The following is a 17,787-nucleotide window of genomic DNA, read 5'->3' as shown; positions in this document are numbered from 1 at the left end:
CCATGAATTATATCTCACTCTCCTGAGGATAACACAGAGAGATAAAGAACGGATGTTGTTTGAGCGCCAGCAAACACACACTGCAATGCTTTGTTGTACAATGATTCCCGAGTACGTGTTACTGGCCTGGAGTGGTAGAGTGTCCTACCATGAAGGACGCAATAAGGCTGCCCTCCCCAGAAACCTTTTGCAAAGGCTTTGGGAGTACATCCAGGAGAACCGCGAATGCCAGGGCAAAGTAATCCTTTCACATTCTTGCTTTTAAACCATGTATAGTATTTTAAAAGGTACACTCACCGGAGGTCCCTTCTCCGCCTGCCGGGTCCAGGAAGCAGCCTTGGGTGGGTTCAGGGGGTACTGGCTCCAGGTCCAGGGTGAGAGACAGTTCCTGGCTGTCGGGAAAACCGGTTTCTCCGCTTGCTTGCTGTGAATTATCTACAACCTCATCATCATCTTCGTCTCCAAAACCTGCTTCCGTGTTGCCTCCATCTCCATTGAAGGAGTCAAACAACGCGGCTGGGGTAGTGGTGGCTGAACCCCCTAAAATGGCATGCAGCTCATCATAGAAGTGGCATGTTTGGGGCTCTGACCCGGAGCGGCCGTTCGCCTCTCTGGTTTTCTGGTAGGCTTGCCTCAGCTCCTTAAGTTTCACGCAGCACTGCTTTGCGTCCCTGTTATGGCCTCTGTCCTTCATGCCCTGGGAGATTTTGACAAAGGTTTTGGCATTTTGAAAACTGCAACGGAGTTCTGATAGCACGGATTCCTCTCCGCATACAGCGATCAGATCCCGTACCTCCCGTTCGGTCCATGCTGGAGCTCTTTTGTGATTCTGGGACTCCATCATGGTCACCTCTGCTGATGAGCTCTGCATGGTCACCTGCAGCTTGCCACGCTGGCCAAACAGGAAAGGAGATTCAAAAGTTCGCGGTTCTTTTCCTGTCTACCTGGCCAGTGCATCTGAGTTGAGAGTGCTGTCCAGAGCGGTCACAATGGAGCACTCTGGGATAGCTCCCGGAGGCCAATACCGTCGAATTGTGTCCACAGTACCCCAAATTCGAGCCGGCAAGGCCGATTTAATCCACTTGTCAGGGGTGGAGTATGGAAATCGATTTTAAGAGCCCTTTAAGTCGAAATAAAGGGCTTCATCGTGTGGACGGGTGCAGGTTTACATCGATTTAACGCTGCTAAATTCGACCTAAAGTCCTAGTGTAGACCAGGGCTTAGACTACCACGCTCATTTTACTTGGATTTTGTCATGTATACTCAGATACCATGGTGATGTGCATTTTATAAATACATGTAATGATATTCTTTCCCGTCACTTTAATGAGTTTTTCTTTTTTGTCTCCACCCATGAATGCAGGAAAACCAATTTGTTGTAAGCAATTTCTACATCACTCTTTATACAAGGCATCAAAATAGCTAAACAAGGCAACATTAGGGAAAAACAAGTTTAGATGTGTCTGGATCTAATAGTTGACATAAAAGTACAATTGTAAGTCAAAGTTTAGTTTTTATACAAAAAGATATTTGTTCAACTAATGATTAAAAAGAAAAATCAGACATACATTTAATGAACATTCTCAGGCGAAAAATGGTTGTTAACTTGATGTTACTGTTGAAACACTCACTTACTGTTGGGGGTGGGGGGGGAGGAGGGGAACAGACAACAAGAGAAAAGTTTAGCTTTCTCCAAAAACACAGGTTCAAAGTTTAAATGTCCAAAACTAATGTCGCTCAGACAGCCCTAGGTCTGATCTGAACATTGTTAGAAACTTTTAAACAGCTTTATTTGAACATAACACATGGGTTCATCTCTCCAGTGACCTCAGGGCCAAGCCTTTCAACAAGGGTGCCTAACAATAGGTTCCTAAGTCCTCATTTAGGCATCTACATAAGTGGCCTGATTTACAAACACGGGGTAAATCAGTTTGATCTACAAACAAGCTCCCAACAACACAAGGGAAACATATGCACTGCTACCTCCCCTAAACAGCACTCCTCTACACTCCCCAGCTATGCCATGCCCTTCCTCACCCATTCTAAGTGATCTATAAAGGATATTAGAAGGGACTGTGATTGTGGCCAGCCATTATACTGGGGCGAGTACAGGGTTTTCTGTGAACTCTTTCCTACCCTGCACACCTCTGTGGACACAACCTGGTTCTTAGAAAGATTCACAAGATACATCTGTTTGCCTAGCCTTTTTTCCAGTTAGCTGAACTATAAATTCCTGGGGTCTCAAACAACTGGCCAGATCCTTCTTCATTCTCAGTCTTTAGTGTTCCTCTTATTTGAAATGTTAATGGAGCAATTTATGTCCCATTAAGTACATGCAGACATAGAGATGGGTACCTTATAAATGCATGTAATAACTGTTACAGTTTCAGGGTAACTCAACTATATTTGCACCCTCCCCATTCCCATGGTCCACTTCAGGAGCATCCAGTCAGGTCTCAGTTCTCCAGCTGTCACCTGTCTCTGGATGGGGGCCCTTGTACTACTCCCTTCTGACCAGGGGTTTCAAGGCTGCACAGCCACCAGCCATACACTGTGATAACTCCAGCAAGCTAGCCTGCCTAATGGCCAGCATCTGTGACTTGCTTTCTCTCCGAGAGCTATAAACAGTGTATTGCCAGCAGTTACCACACAGATCTTTCTAAACAAGTAAATTTATTCTTAGGGCAGAAACATTACAAAGAAAATAAAGCCCCCCCTCCACCCCCCGCCCGCAAGTTCCTACAGTTTTACTAAAAATCTACCAGAGGTCACTCCTAACCCCTTAGGGAGTGGTACCTCTCTGAGGTTGTTTACAGTTTCAGCAACTTGCCTTAATCATGCCCCCCTGTTTTTAGTTCCTGGAGGAGCTGTGGTAACCTGTCCCCATGAATTTATAAACCATTCATAAATTTAATACAATAGTTCTCAAAGATACAGTGTGAAGCTGCAATGTCTACAATTATAATATTATTCAGAAAGCAAAAACAATACAATCAAATTAATTTAAACCAAATTTATTATCCTAGTCTGAGACCTTGTATGCTAAATTGTAGCAAATTTTACAGTTGATTTATAAACTCTTGGGGGAAAAAAAGATTTATAATGCAAATGCTCACAGGCACCACCTTAATTATAGCAGTGTGAATATGCACACATAAATTGCATAAAGAAGATCTATTTCATATTTAAAGCCAGCTTCACATAAAAAAGTGGGCAATAATCCATGACATGATGTCATCAAGTGAAGAACTTTCACCATAAAACACATGCAGAGCCAGCACAACAAATTTAGCCCCCCAGCAAGTTGAAGAGTGCAGAATTTCTGCTTATGATCTCCAACCCACCACCCCTGCCTCCCTGGGGCTGCACAATGTACTGCTAACATGCAACCAGGATGGAATAAAATTAATGTGTGTGGCATTTATTCATATTAAATAAGACAGCTGCAGTTTCATCCCTAATTCATACACCTGAAGCTAGAAGACAGATTTAATCACAATGCTAATTAGAGGCAAGTATATCACGGATTCCAAGACCCACCCCTTCACCAACCACTATCTCCCAAAAAGATGTGGAAATCAAAGAAAGTAGAAATTCTCTGGAGTTTGTTTAGAGGTTAAATATATTCAATAGTAGAATAGCTTCCCAACCCAGTGTTCCTGCCATGTCAAACTGTACTGGACAAATTAATGAAATGATTAGAGTAAGAAATTTTGGTACAGGCTAGGAACCTAATGAAAGCTTGTGACCTATAAATATAATTACAATTTTCAAGTCCCCTGTTCTTGGATTTTAAACTCTGAGGGGCTGATTCTCCTCTCAGTTAAGTTCGTGAAAAACACAAGTAATTTCACTGCAGTCAATTGAGTAAGAGTGCTGTAAAGTTACCATGAGAGGAGAATAAGATCCTGAGTGGGGAAATTTTAAGCCTCATCTGAACTCCTGGATGATCAAACCTGACTATTTTGTACCGTTGTATGTATTTTTCTTTGTTTTTTTTTTTATTACATTCAGCACAGTGCTCAGTAGGATCCCTGCTGCTGCAAAAGAAATACTTGCCTATGGTCTCCCTCACTCTTTCAGTACAAGATTGAGCATCATGCTGTAATTCAGCAAGCAGGCAAATGCTGCAGGGCCAGGATAACAATATAATATATGCCGTGCTTAATTTGCACCAGGGCTTGCCAGGGCTGAGCCCTTGCACCTCTAGGCTTAGCAGTTCATAGCCCTGGCACCTCTGGGCTTGCTGCATCAGTTATGAATGTAAAATAAGTCCTTCAGCCCTGGCACCTCTTTCATTACAAATTAAGCACTGAATATAAGGGGAAGATAACTTATGTTGGTGAAATGCTACAGCATAACAAATAAATTACTCCTATTTGCAAAAGGCATAATAGTTTTGCACCTCTATGTCTGATGCCAGTTAAAGGGCCTCAACTATGTCTTGGCATCCATCTATAGTAGTGATGTGAGACCACTATTTGGCTCATTTTATTCCATCAGCATTCTAAAATTTAAAATTGTTCTTTTCATGCTAAATCTGAAAACCTCTCATTAAAAAGTTATTTAAAGAAACAGAACTTGACTAACCTGCTTGTTATCCTTCTGGTGAGCTTGAACAAAACACTGTGTAAACATCTGTATTATGGTCATTACTTCTGGAGTTCCACCGGTTTCCAGTAGTGCATTCCTGAGCATGGAAAAGTTAAATTACGACAGGTCAGATTATTAGTCTGTTAATCACACAGCTTTTAACTGAAGGATAAAGAGAGCGAGAGAGAGAGAGAGAGAGCGCGCGCGCATTCTTTCTATATTGTAGCCTTGAGCTGTGTCTGAACTCATCAGGCTATAATGCCAGCATGAAAACTGAAGAAACTAACTTCACTTTAACATTTTTTAAAGAACACACACACAAACACACACACCTTTTGTGATAAACACAGCATTGTCCTTTGACAAATATTTCACACTTTGAGCTTAAATTTTTAAAGGAGGACAGATCCAGACTTTTTTTTTTGCAGCTGTGACCCATGCATTTAGAGGTCTAAATGGGGCAGCTATGTACTTAGGTGTCTACATGATAGGGTTTGCATCTGCAACAAATTGTAGGGCAGGGGAAAAAGGGCAACATTAAAAAAGCAGGCTGGCATAAAAAATGGCTTTTTAAAACTCCAATCCTGCAAAGCACTTAAGCACAAACTTAACTTTAAGCTTCAGTTGAACTACTCACATACTTTACATTTAGTATGTTCTTAAGTGCTTAGCTGGATCAGAGCCCATAAGCAGTTCCAGGGCTTGTTTACAAGGGGAAACTCAGAAAAGTTAAGTCCAATAAACTGAAGGTGTGACGTCAACGTGCCTACATTAAAGCATATTAAACCCCCACCTGGATGCTCTTGTTCAGGAGTAAGCGGCCTCCATTTGCTGTAGCTTAATCTCTCAAATTACAGCTAAATAAATGCACTTTACTCCTAAATTCTATCATCCGCATGGGTGAGGAGGAAGGTACTTTAACATGCTCTAATTTATTAGTATTGACTTCATACATTTGGACAACTTGCCTTAAACTTTCCCGAGTGTTCCCATGTAGACATGGCCTAAGATTCAACAAGTAGAATCCACTTGGCCATGTTGCAAGGTGCAAGAATAGCATTCACATTGCCTAAAATTGTTCATTGTTCACAGTTGCTCTCTCACTGTAGGTTCCAAGAAGAAAGTTCAACCCAATTCATATTTAGATTAGGCAATGAAAAGATTTAAAAAATTGAAAAGACCACACAAAGAGATGGAACTTTATAATTTAGTAATACAGTTACAGCTTAGTGATTTAGAAAAATAAACCGCAACATAAACAGAGATAAGGAGGACTTGTGGCACCTTAGAGACTAACAAATTTATTTGAGCATAAGCTTTCGTGAGCTACAGCTCACTTCATCGGATGAATTCAGTGGATAATACAGTGGGGAGGTTTATATACACAGAAAACATGAAATAATGGGTGTTACCATACACACTGGAATGAGAGTGATCAGGTAAGGTGAGCTATTACCAGCAGGAGAGCAGGGGCGGGGGGGGAGGGGGGGGATTATCACTTTTGTAGTGATAATCAAGGTGGGCCATTTCCAGCAGTTGACAAGAACATCTGAGGAACAGCGGGCAGGGGGGTGGGATAAACATGGGGAAATAGTTTTACTTTCTGTAATGAACCATCCACTCCCAGTCTTTATTCAAGCCTAAGTTAATTGTATCCAGTTTGCAAATTAACTCCAATTCAGCAGATGAATGAATGTTGTACCAAAATCATATTGTACAGCTGCAGTTGGTACAGCAGTAGCATAATCAGAGCCTCGTGCACTCCGCAATGATTTCAGTTGTGAAATAACAAAATCAATCCAGGCAGTTTCATCTGTCGGGCAGGTGAAACGCTTAAATTGTCGCTCCACAGGACATAATGTGTAACCCTGAGCAAGTCTAGCAGGCAGGGAAAACTGCTTTCCATTCCCCTCTTTGAAAAGCATGTAATGATAGAAAAAGCAGATTCTCCATTTCTCCTGGGAACAGTATAGCAAGTTCAGGGTAAGAGGTCTAGTGGGATACCACGAAAATCAGTGTTAGTGTCTTATTTAACATTTTCATTAATGATCTGGAAGAGGAGTACATATTATATTGCTAACATTCAGAGATGATACTAAATTGGAAGTAGATGTGATCACCAGCAAAAACAGAGAAACATTACAAAGGAACCTCCAGAGGTTAGATACATGAGCCGAAAACAATTAAGTAAGATTCAACTTGGAAAAACAAAAGCTAATATGTCTGGGATAAAATAATCCAAAACACAAACTCATGGAAACCATGTTTGTCTGGGCCATGTTGGTGCAAAGTTGTCAGCGTCTCGTCTGTCTCTGTTTGCAGCATTGGTTGTAGTGTCTTTGAGGTTGGGTGTATGGGGAAGTCCAGAATCACTGATTATAGAATCTGCCTTGTTTCTTTTTTGTTTGCAAGGACTTAGATTCCAAGTGTCTTTAACGCTGCCTGGGAGTCCTTCAAGGTGTGCAAGGAGACGTCTGTGCTCGCCGCAAACAATTTTTGGCCTTCAAAAGGTATGTCCTCTATGGCTGCTTGAACTTCCCTGGGAAATCTGGAAAGATGGAGGCAGGAAGCCCTACACATGGACTATGGACATAGCGATGGATCATGCCACCATGTCAACAGAATCAAGAGAAGCCTGCAGGGCCGTTCTGGCAATGAGGGAACCTTCTGAAATGTTGGCCTTGTAGTGCTCCTTTTTGTCTTCTGGAAGATGTTCAATAAAGGTTGCCATGTGAGAAAACATGTGTGTGTATTTGGCTAGTAAGGCCGAGAAGTTGGCTATGCAGAATTGGAGGGTAGCCGACGAGTAGGCTTTCCTTTCGAAAAGGTCTAGTCTTTTCCAGTCTTTATTGTAAGGGGTAGTTCTTGACTGATGTGGCTTCCCCCTTTGATTAACCACTTCTACCACCAATGAGTTTGAAAAAAAAAGCTCAGCCCCCTTAGCAGTACATAGTACTTCTTGTCGGATCTCTTACAAGAAGGCGGAGCTGTGGCTGGTGTCTGCCGGACAATTTTTGCCGGGTCCATAATGGCTGCATTAATGGGTAGTGCAAACTTGGCTAATGGTGAAGCCTGGAGTATATCTATCGGTTTACGTTCTCTCTCTGGTAGCCCTGCTATGATATGTCAAGGGAGTCAGCTACCCATTTAAACAGATCTTGAAAGGATTTAAAGTCGTCTCTAGATGTGGGGGAGGCAGCATTATTGTTTAATCTGTGACGAAGAGGAGATATGGGTAGGTGGGATGGTATCGCCCTCAGGCACATCCTCAAGTTCTTCTACTTCCTCCTCCAACATTTCTGAGGGAGCTTGGGCAGGTGGTGAAGGTGATTGTGTTGTTCTGGACCTGGGTGGGTTGGGGGGCCTGATGTATAATGCCCATGGGTCCCAGTATGTCCAGTGCAATGGGAGAGCAGGGAGGGTGGCACCCATTGTGGAGCCTGCCAGCCTCTTCCATCCAGAGATGTTTGGTGCACGAGGGTCCAGGTTTGGGTGAGGAATGGCGAGGGGTGTACATCCTTGCCTCCACTTCCTCCTCCTTATTGCTGGAAAGAGGAGGGGACTAAGCCTGCAGGGGTAATAGCCAAGCTTGGTCCCAGTCTGGCTGGGGTGCCATTGGTGCCAAAAAAAGCAGAATCCCCACAGTTGAAGTAATCAGGAGGTTTGCCTGTCTGATACATTGTTGCGGTACCAGGAGGCACAGTATCGAGGACAGAGAAAGACTCTGGCTGGAACTCAGAAGAAGGAAGGGCTGCTGGTGCCGCAGGCTTGCTGCATTGTATCAGTGTGTCAGGTGGTGCCATTGTCTGGGTTTTCTTCGGCTCCACCGGTGCCGAGCTAGGATCTTTGGTATGTGCAACTCCATGAGAGCTAGATCACACTGGGTCTTTAGCTCCTTGGGACATCTTGGTGCCATTGGTACCGGGGCAGACTCTGCGGTCGGAGATCACTTTTTCTGAGCGGAATCTCACTGTGGTAAAGAGTGAGACCTCTTTTTTGTGGCTTTTTTAGGAACAGAGTCCTTAGTTGCCTTTTTAGAGGAGGATCCCATGTCTGAGGCTGCTGTTGGTGACCACTGGCCAGGAAGTATCCTGGACTCTGGGCCAGAGGCTGGTCTAAGGGATTTCTCCATCATCAGGAATTTCAACTGGAGATCCCTAGGCTTCCTTGTCCTGTCAGTTTTTTTGCAGTGGAGACACTTTTGAGATATATGTGTCTCCCCCAGGCAACAGACACACTGTGTATGGCCATCAGAGACCAGTATAGAGAGTCTGCAAATAAGACAGCGTTTGAAGCCTGAAGAACCAGGCATTTCTGAGGCTATGTGGAAAGGAAGAATGGGAATAATCTGTTCTTATGCCTCTTATGTCATTCGGAGTTACCCGCCTGAGGCAGGGGAAAGGGGAGGAGTAGGGAAAAAAAGGGTTTTTTTTAATATGGTAAAAGAAAATTAAAGGAGAGAGATACTAGCTGGGAAAGAACTGAAATAATAGAAACAGCTAAAGCCGTGAGTGCGCTGCTCTTGTTCTGACCAAAGCCAAAGGCAGTAGAGAAGGAACTGGGAGATGGTTGGCTGCGCACATGGGATAACCACTTGGAGCGATGTGAGATGGCTGCTGCACGTGGGCGGCCAGCCGGGGCACTGCTACTACAAATCTCCGATTAGAAGTGCAGGGCGCCAAGACACCTAAAGTGGAGCACCCACAGGGACACTCCTCGAAGAACTCCACATAGTGATGCAGCTGGTAATCCATTTTGACAGTTGCTGTGCTGCATCAGGTTGACCTCTCATTTGTTCCACATAGGAAACAAATAGCTGAGAAGAACCCTGAAAGGCATTTTCTTCACCAGGCAAAAAACCAAAGCCGTATGTTCATCCAGAGTGTGCAGCCTTCATTCATCTTTGTGAGCTTGGGACGTTTGGAAGGAAACAGTTAAGGAAACCATTAAGTGTATTGACTGATTCAGGTGAAAAATCAGTCTCACACAGAAACTTAGAGTGAGGCCTAAGTTGGACTTTGTCTTGGTAGAAAACAGTGCACATAACTCTCCCACTCTCCTAAAGGAGGTGACAGGCACTATGAAAGCCATCTTGATTGAGAGGTGCAGAAGTGAGCAGGAAGCTAAAGGGTGAAATGGAGGTCCCATAAGAATAGACAACACTAAATTTAAATCCCAAGTTGGCAATGGACCCTGAATCCATTTGTTCCACAGGGAACAAACTATCTAGTCATGATAGGATTAGTAAAAACAGTTCTACCCTTGATTCACAAGTGATACACTGAGATAGCAGCCAGATGTACTCTAATGGAGCTGAGGGCTTGATCTGACTCCTTAAGATGTAAGAGCTAGTCCAGAATTGTTTGAATGAAAGTGACACATCATGTGAGGCCCATATGAACAAGCATTCCCAGTCACTAAGGTAAGCCACCTCTTGTGGAAGGTTTTCTATTATTAAGGAGAACAATGGCAGTCCAGAATGAACAGTGAACCTCATGTGCATTTAATCACTGATGAACCATGCTCTTGTATGCAGCACCTGAGGATTCGGGTGTAGCACTCACCCATGATTCTGAATTAGGAGATCCTTTATGATGCGCTGGAGAAGTTTTAGTTGGGGGCCGAAGGTGATGGCTAGTGGCATTCTGTTATTTCTTTGTTGGGCCTGTCCTGTAGTAGGTGACTTCTGGGTACTCTTCTGGTTTGGTCAGTCTGTTTCTTCACTTCAGCAGGTGGGTACTGTAGTTGTAAGAACGCTTGATAGAGATCTTGTAGGTGTTTGTCTCTGTCTGAGGGGTTGGAGCAAATGTGGTTGTATCTTAGAGCTTGGCTGTAGACAATGGATCATGTGGTGTGGTCTGGATGAAAGCTGGAGGCATGTAGGTAAGTCTAGTGGTCAGTAGGTTTCTGGTATAGGGTGGTGTTTACATGACCACTGCTTATTAGCACTGTAGTGTCCAGGAAGTGGATCTCTTGTGTGGACTGGTCCAGGCCGAAGTTGATGGTGGGATGGAAATTTTTGAAATCATGGTGGAATTCCTCAAGGGCTTCTTTTTCATGGGTCCAGATGATGAAGATGTCATCAATGTAGCGCAAGTAGAGTAGGGGCGTTAGGGGACGAGAGCTGAGGAAGCATTGTTCTAAGTCAGCCATAAAAAATATTGGCATACTGTGGGGCCATGCGGATACCCATAGCAGTGCCGCTGACTTGAAGGTATACATTGTTACCAAATGTGAAATAGTTGTGGGTGAGGACAAAGTCACAAAGTTCAGCCACCAGTTTTGCTGTGACATTATCAGGGATACTGTTCCTGATTGCTTGTAGCCCACCTTTGTGTGGAATGTTGGTGTAGAGAGCAATGCCATGTGCCCCAGAGGGAATGAACAGAACAGGTAATCATCAAGTAATCCATCCCCTGTCGCGCATTCCCAGCTTCTGGCAAACAGAGGCTAGAGACACCATCCCTGCCCATCCTGGCTAATAGCCATTGATGGACTTACCCTCCATGAATTTATCTAGTTCTTTTTTGAACCTGTTATAGTCTTGGCCTGCACAACATCGTCTGGCAACGAGTTCCACAGTTCAAAATAAATTCTAGACAATCCCACTGGTTTTATAGCATATTCACAAACAAAATCACAAGGGAATGTATATTTAAACTTTCTTTAAGGGTTTCCTATTCCCCACCTCCACCCCCACCCCTTGTAGTAAGATGAGGCCCTGAAACATAAACCCTTGTATCAGAGGCCCGGTATGAGGCATAATGCCTGAATTAAAGTAATGGTCAAGACTTCGTTAACATAAAGCAAAGTTAAGCTGTGAGCAAGAGACAGGTCCTGCACATAGTCTGGCAAGGAGAGGGCTGATGTTGCAGAAACACACATACCTAAAAGGTACTGGACACTAGAGATATAAACATGTGCAAGGATGGTACCAAGAACGTTCTGATACTAGTACATTCCACACAGACGCATCCCAAAGACAGGGTCAAAAGGATGCGATCGATAAAGTTGTTTTGTTCAAACCAACATGTACCAGGTGAGAGGTGGCACCCTAACATGTAGAGGGGTTGTATCTCAATACATCAGAGTGATGTGTAACTTGTTTGTACTTGTGTATAAGAATGCACCCCAAGGAGGTGTCTTTGTCTGGCCTAGGGGGCAGTGGTAAATCCCATCACTGACTGAGCCGGTCCATTGTCAGGGAGCACATATGTAACTAGCAGAACTGTAGACATCTGATCTGGGGAGCTAGAGACTGCATTTCATTTGGCAATAAACCTGGCTGGGTGCCTTCGTACCTTATCGGAGCCTGTGGTCACTGGGTGGTTCGCTCGAGATCTGCTGTGCAAGCCATCTCCGCAGCGCTGGGACAGCACACAGGCGGGGTGGTGAGTTGTATGGGCCCTTGGTGCCCAGGGTCCATCAATATTCAGGGCTCCACCAATGTGTGGGTCTGGGTCTCTCCCCCATCCCCACCTGCTGCCCCCGCGCACCTCCCCTGAGTGTCCCCCGGTCTCCATTTGCTCCCCCCACGCGCCTCCCCTGGCCCCGGAATGTCCCTACAGCTCCACGCTGCCTCAGCTCTGCTGGCTCGCGGCATCAACTGCTGCCGCAAGGTCCTAATGCCCCCCTCCAGCTAGTGCCAGGGCAGGCTGACCTTGCCCCTGCCCTTCTGCCTCAGACCCTTCCCTTTTCCAGCAGGACCCTTCACCAGCACAGGGGGCTGCCCTGCCCGCAGTCACTGCTCCTTCTCCACGCTGGACAAGGGGCAGCCCCACCCCCAGTGAGGCTACAGTGAGGGGCAGCAGCAGGAGAGGAAGCACACATGTGATGGTAGTCTCCGCCCTTGCACCCATCACAGGGGAGGCGAGGGGGCTTTCTGGACCTCAGAGGGGCTCTAGGAGCATGCACACTGGCAGTGGTATGAGGTGAGTGTGGTGCAAGGGGGAAGAGGGGAGCCCCTCCCCTGGAGCTTGCTGCTGCCGGCGGGGAGAGGGCTGGGGGGAGTCCTCCTCTCTGGCCTGCCTGTACCTCAAACTCCTAATCACCAGCCCAGAGCCCTCACCCCAACCCTCTGCCGTAGCCCTGAGTCTCCTCCCACACCGCTGCACCCCTCATCCCCAGCCCCACCCCACAGCCCTGACCCCTGCACCCAACCCTCTGCCTGAGCCCCTCCCACATCCCAAACCCCTCATCACCAGCCCCACCCCAGAGCCCTCACATTTTTACATTATTTTTAAAAATATACAGTAACTCCTCACTTAACGTTATAGTTATGTTCCTGAAAAATGCTACTTTAAACAAAATGATGTTAAGCAAATCCAATTTCCCCATAAGAATTAATGTAAAGGGGCGGGGGGTTAGGTTCCAGTGAATTTTTTTTTTTTGCCAGATGAAAGACTATATTTTAATACATATACACAGTATAAGTTTTAAACAAACAATTTAATACTGTACACAGCAAAGATGATTGTGAAACTTGGTTGAGGTAGTGGAGTCAGAGGGTGGGCTATTTCCCAGGGAATGCCTTACTGCTAAATGATGAATTAGCACTCTGCTGAGCCCTCAAGGGTTAACACATTATTGCTAATGCAGCCTTACACTCTACAAGGCAGCACGAATGGAGGGAGGGGAGACAGAATGGCAGAGAGACAGACAGACAGAGAGAGAGAGAGAGAGAGAGAGAGAGAGTGTGTGTGTGTGTGTGTGTGTGAGAGAAGCACTGCCCATTTAAGTTGGCTGACCCCACTCTAAGTATATTGCCTTTTTAATTAGATCAGCAAGTTGAGACAGCAGCTGCTGCCAGCAAGCTCCCTCGGTCCTGAGCCCTGTCGTGTCCCCCCACTGTTCTGTGGAGATGGGGGGAGGAGCGGGGGAAGGGGACACCCTGACATCAGCACCCCTCTGTCCTCCTCCCCCCACCCCGCACAGCAAGCCGGAGGTTCACAGGAGCAATTCCAAGGCAGAGGGCTGGAGCAGCACACGGCAGTGTGGGGAGGGACCCTGAACTGGCCAGCAATTGACAGCTTGCTGGGCAGCTGCCACACAGGGAACTTAGGGGAGCTGATAGGGAGGCTGCCCGCCCACCCTGGTTCCAAGCCCCCACCAGCTAGCTCCAATGGGCTGCTTTCTGTAAGTGGTGGACAAAGCAGGCAACTGCCAAACAACGTTATAAGGGAGAATTGTGCTACTTTAAAAGATCATGTTCTCTAATTCAGAGGTTCTCAAACTGTGGTCCGTGAGCTCCAGTCAGGTGGTCTGTGAGCTCCATTCAGGCACCTGAGGGGCCGCACATGACAGAATGAAGGGCCACCCTCCTAATTAGTGGAGCTGCGCAGGCGTGGCTCCACTAATTAGGTGCCTGGACCCTGGAGAAGATGCACGCGTAAGGTCAGGTGGTGGACTTGGGGGGGAATAGGGAGGAAGTGGGAGGGGGCAGTGGTGTGAGAAGAGGGGGTTGGGGTAATTTGGGATGTGCAGAGCTGCAGCAGCCAGAGAAAGAGGCGTCTTTCCCGAGCTCCAGGGCTGCAGCTGCCAGAGAGACGGCCCTCCTTCCCAGCCTCAGCTCTGTGGCTGCTGTGGCCGGGGAGAGACCCCCCCTCATTCCCAGCCCCAGCTTGGGGGCTTCTGCGGTGGAGGAGAGAGGGAGAGACCCCCCCACACTCCTTCCCAGCCCCAGCTTGGGGGCTGCCCCGGTGGGGGAGAGAGGGCACATCCATCACATTAGAAAGGTTAAGACTACCGATATTAAAATATGAGTTGTGTGCTTTTATGTGTAGAAGAAAAAAAACGTTAATTATTATTAATATAGCACTTTTATCCAAAGCACTTACAATAGTTAGCTAATGGCACAAACAACATTTGGAAAAATCATTAAAGTGGTTCACCAAGACCTGCAGCTATTTTCAAGTGGTCCGCAAAAAAACAAGTATGAGAACCACTGCCCTAATTGATCAGCAACATAACAAAACAACGTTAACCAGGATGACTTTAAGTGAGGCGTTACTGTATATTGGCTTACAAGGTAGGTGTCGGGGGTGGGGGGGAGGGCGGGACTTGGACCTGTTCTGGGCACCACCAAAAATTACACAAACCTGCTACTCCTGCATACAGGGAGAACACATATGCATGCAGCCGACTGTTATCAACATTGGATAGAGCAGAGCACCACACTGGTGACATCTGATTGCAGATGTTGTCAGACACATATTGCATGCTGTAAAAAGGAATTTAAATTTGCTGCGAAATTTTATGCCACAGAAATTGGGACCCTTGTTGCAGAATTTAGGTCCAGTATATACCACAGAACCCACAGGTCCCTGATTACAATTTACTATTATTCTGAGACATCAAACCACTGAAAACTAAGTGATTCCCAAACGTATATGAAATAGCATCTCACCTGCATCTTAATCAGGGAACTCATCAATCAGAGATGTTCTATAACTACCACCAAGAAGATCCCTCAACATTTAAATAATTGTGAAAGAAACTTTCGCCCTTCCCGAGGACAGGTCAACTTTAAGATTCTGTGATTGAGAAAAGCAAATCCTACGCCAGTGAACACCTCACATCTGAGCTGTAAATCCAATCTAATGCAATTCCCAGGAAACAGATATATCCCTAAAAGCTGTTTTTCCTTATGAAGGAGAACATTTGATGAGCTGTGGCTCATAAATGTCTGGTTTACACTAAATATACCATCACGTATTTAAAACTGCTACTTCATCAGTGTGAAACGGGCTATTTGCCTTTTTAAAGGAATGATATAAATAAATGAGTGCAAGTGATAGTCAAGTAAAGAAAAAAAGAAAAAACACTGAAAACCCACTACAAAGAATTGGAAGCCCCCATGTGGCGAATTGTGTATAATGCTTCAGGTTATTTTTAATGCACTGAAAAACTGACATTCCTTATCTACTGGTTGTTCAATACCTTACTAATACAAAGATCAGATTCATTGTCATAGTTGAAGATAGCCAGCAGACTTGTGTGATGTCTTATCAACAGGGGCAAATATTTTAGTTAATCCTCAAGTCTTTACACTGCCAACAGTACAATAATTGGAGTATTTACATTTTTAACATTCTCTTTCAACCACAAGTTTGTCTTGAAATATAAAACAAATTCAGTTTTGAGGGCCAAAGTATAATCTAGTCAGCTGTATCAACAGTAGTTCTTGGGCCCAGGTCCCCAAAGGGACTTAGATGCCTAAAGCACAGATTTATGCACCTAAATCCCAGTTTAAGGCATCACTGCAATCCACAGAAGGCCCACGTGGCTCCCGCCCAACACTGTAGGAGCCTAAACTCACTCAGCACCTAAATTTCCATTATAGACATTCCTTAGGCTCCTAAATTTGTGCTTCTGGACAAGTGCACTGCTGCCTCATTCTAGGCACCTGGACACCTATTTCCCATCCATGCCCTAGTGTGAACCACAAATCAGGGGAAGACAGATGGAAAAATGCCTGTCTCACTTCCAGGGCCCTCTCCTGTAGGCGTACTCAGACCACCCCTAACCGGATCATGCCCCATTCAAAATGTGGCAGCAGCAGGTAGTGGTGCTGCCACTGCCCACCTTATAACTTTTAGTCCAGTTGTTAGAGCACTCACCAAGGATGTGGGAGACCCTGGTTCAATTCCCCCTTCTGCCTGGTTCTGAGAAAGGATCTGAACAGGGGTCTCCCAACTCTCAGGAGAGTGCTCTAACCACAGACTATGGGATATTTTTATGTGGGGCTCCCTCAGTCTCTCCTGTTGAAGCTGTTCCACTATGTTTAATAGTTATAGAAGAGTCACTGGAGCAGGGAGGCGGGAGACTGGGCCCTGGGTCTCCTACCTCTCAGGTGGGTGCCCCCAACCACCAGGCTAGAGAGTCATTCTCTCACTTTCTCTTTCTGACAAAATGCCTCTGTTTATACATAGTGGACCAGCTTCAGCAGGAGACTGAGGGAGACCCATGTCAGAATATCCCATCACCCAGTAGTATGGGCACTCTCCTGAGAGCTGAGAGACTGCTGTTCAAATCCACCCTCAGAATCAGGCAGAGGGGGAAATTGAACCCGAGTCTCCCACATCCTGGATGAGTGCTATAACTGCTGACTGAACTGCACCAGCACCACCTCCTTCTTCTCTGCCCCGCACCATTTTGTGTGGAGTGAGGCAGGCACCTAACTCATTCTTGCAAAAAACAGATTAGCCAGCTAAGCCACCTGATTCTAGGAGAGGGGTTCCTGACTGTGGAGTGCAAGCAGAGATAGAAGCCTGGGTTTAGGTTCCTAACTCTGTGAGAGGTGCAGGGCTTTGGATATACCTCTCTCATCAGCATGCCTGAGTCACCTTTGTGGATCTAGGCCATAATGCCTTTTATATGAGGATCTCAAGGTGCTCTACATTCATTAGGTTTCATAATACTACATGACACAGGTATTATACTCATTTTACAGAACAGTAAACTAAGGTACAGAGTTTATCAGAGATCACATATCTAAACAGTGACACAGTTAGGCCCCACAATTCCAAACTCACAGTCCTCTGTTTATAATCAATCAACATACCCTTATACCAACATTCTGTCTAAAAGTTGAACATTTAAAATCCTCACTGTAAAAGTTACCAAAAAACTTACTTGAAAATTTCATCAACAATTTTGAAGATGGCAGGGTGGCATGCTGCTTGTGGCTATCAAAAAAGAAATGGAAGAAAATTAGACCCTAATTAAGATGCAACTCATACACAGTTAGCTTTCATTGTACAATGTACAACATTGCCAGTGGACACTACTATGCTGCAGTTACTAAAGATCTTGGACCAAACCCTGTAAAGGGCTCAGCATCCCAGGATTAGACTCCTTAAAAACAACAAGGAAGACACGAGACTGACAGTTACACTAGGCAGACTAGACAGGTCATAAATGTACAGATCTGGGATCTAGAACTGTGTATGACAAGTATCTAGAAAATATTAATGGTGGCAGACAGGTGAAAAGGGGGTTTTATGCATGTAACTCCTGCAGCCAACAGAAAGGAGCAGATGAGCAAACTTTTTTTTTCCTTTTCTCTGTATACTAGCCCTGTTGGATGCACTCTGACGTTCTGGTTACATCAACAAAACTAATGACAAGAAATTAATTTGCCTTCTTTTCTCTGTGGTTCAGCAACTACAGTATACACTTTGGTCTGACACATTT

The 17,787-nt window shown here is 45.3% G+C and overlaps 1 protein-coding gene across 5 annotated transcripts in view; it reads right to left on the bottom strand.

The window, feature by feature from the left end:
• The window catches only part of FANCC (FA complementation group C), a 155,738-nt gene that overhangs the window by 24,032 nt on the left and 113,919 nt on the right, over positions 1-17,787 (bottom strand). For 3 of the 5 annotated variants that reach the window (XM_077817482.1, XM_077817484.1, XM_077817483.1), the window contains exons 9-11: positions 17,227-17,279; positions 4,591-4,690; positions 298-892 (exon numbers count right to left, since the gene is read on the bottom strand). In XM_077817482.1, the coding sequence (XP_077673608.1) occupies positions 298-892; positions 4,591-4,690; positions 17,227-17,279 (748 nt within the window). The remainder of the gene's footprint in view (positions 1-297; positions 893-4,590; positions 4,691-17,226; positions 17,280-17,787) is intronic. The other 2 variants (XM_077817485.1, XM_077817486.1) reach the window with 1 other exon arrangement.

This window comes from Eretmochelys imbricata, chromosome 5, assembly GCF_965152235.1.
Source record: "Eretmochelys imbricata isolate rEreImb1 chromosome 5, rEreImb1.hap1, whole genome shotgun sequence".
NCBI lineage: Eukaryota > Metazoa > Chordata > Testudines > Cheloniidae > Eretmochelys > Eretmochelys imbricata.
This window is presented reverse-complemented; position numbering and strand designations above follow the sequence as displayed.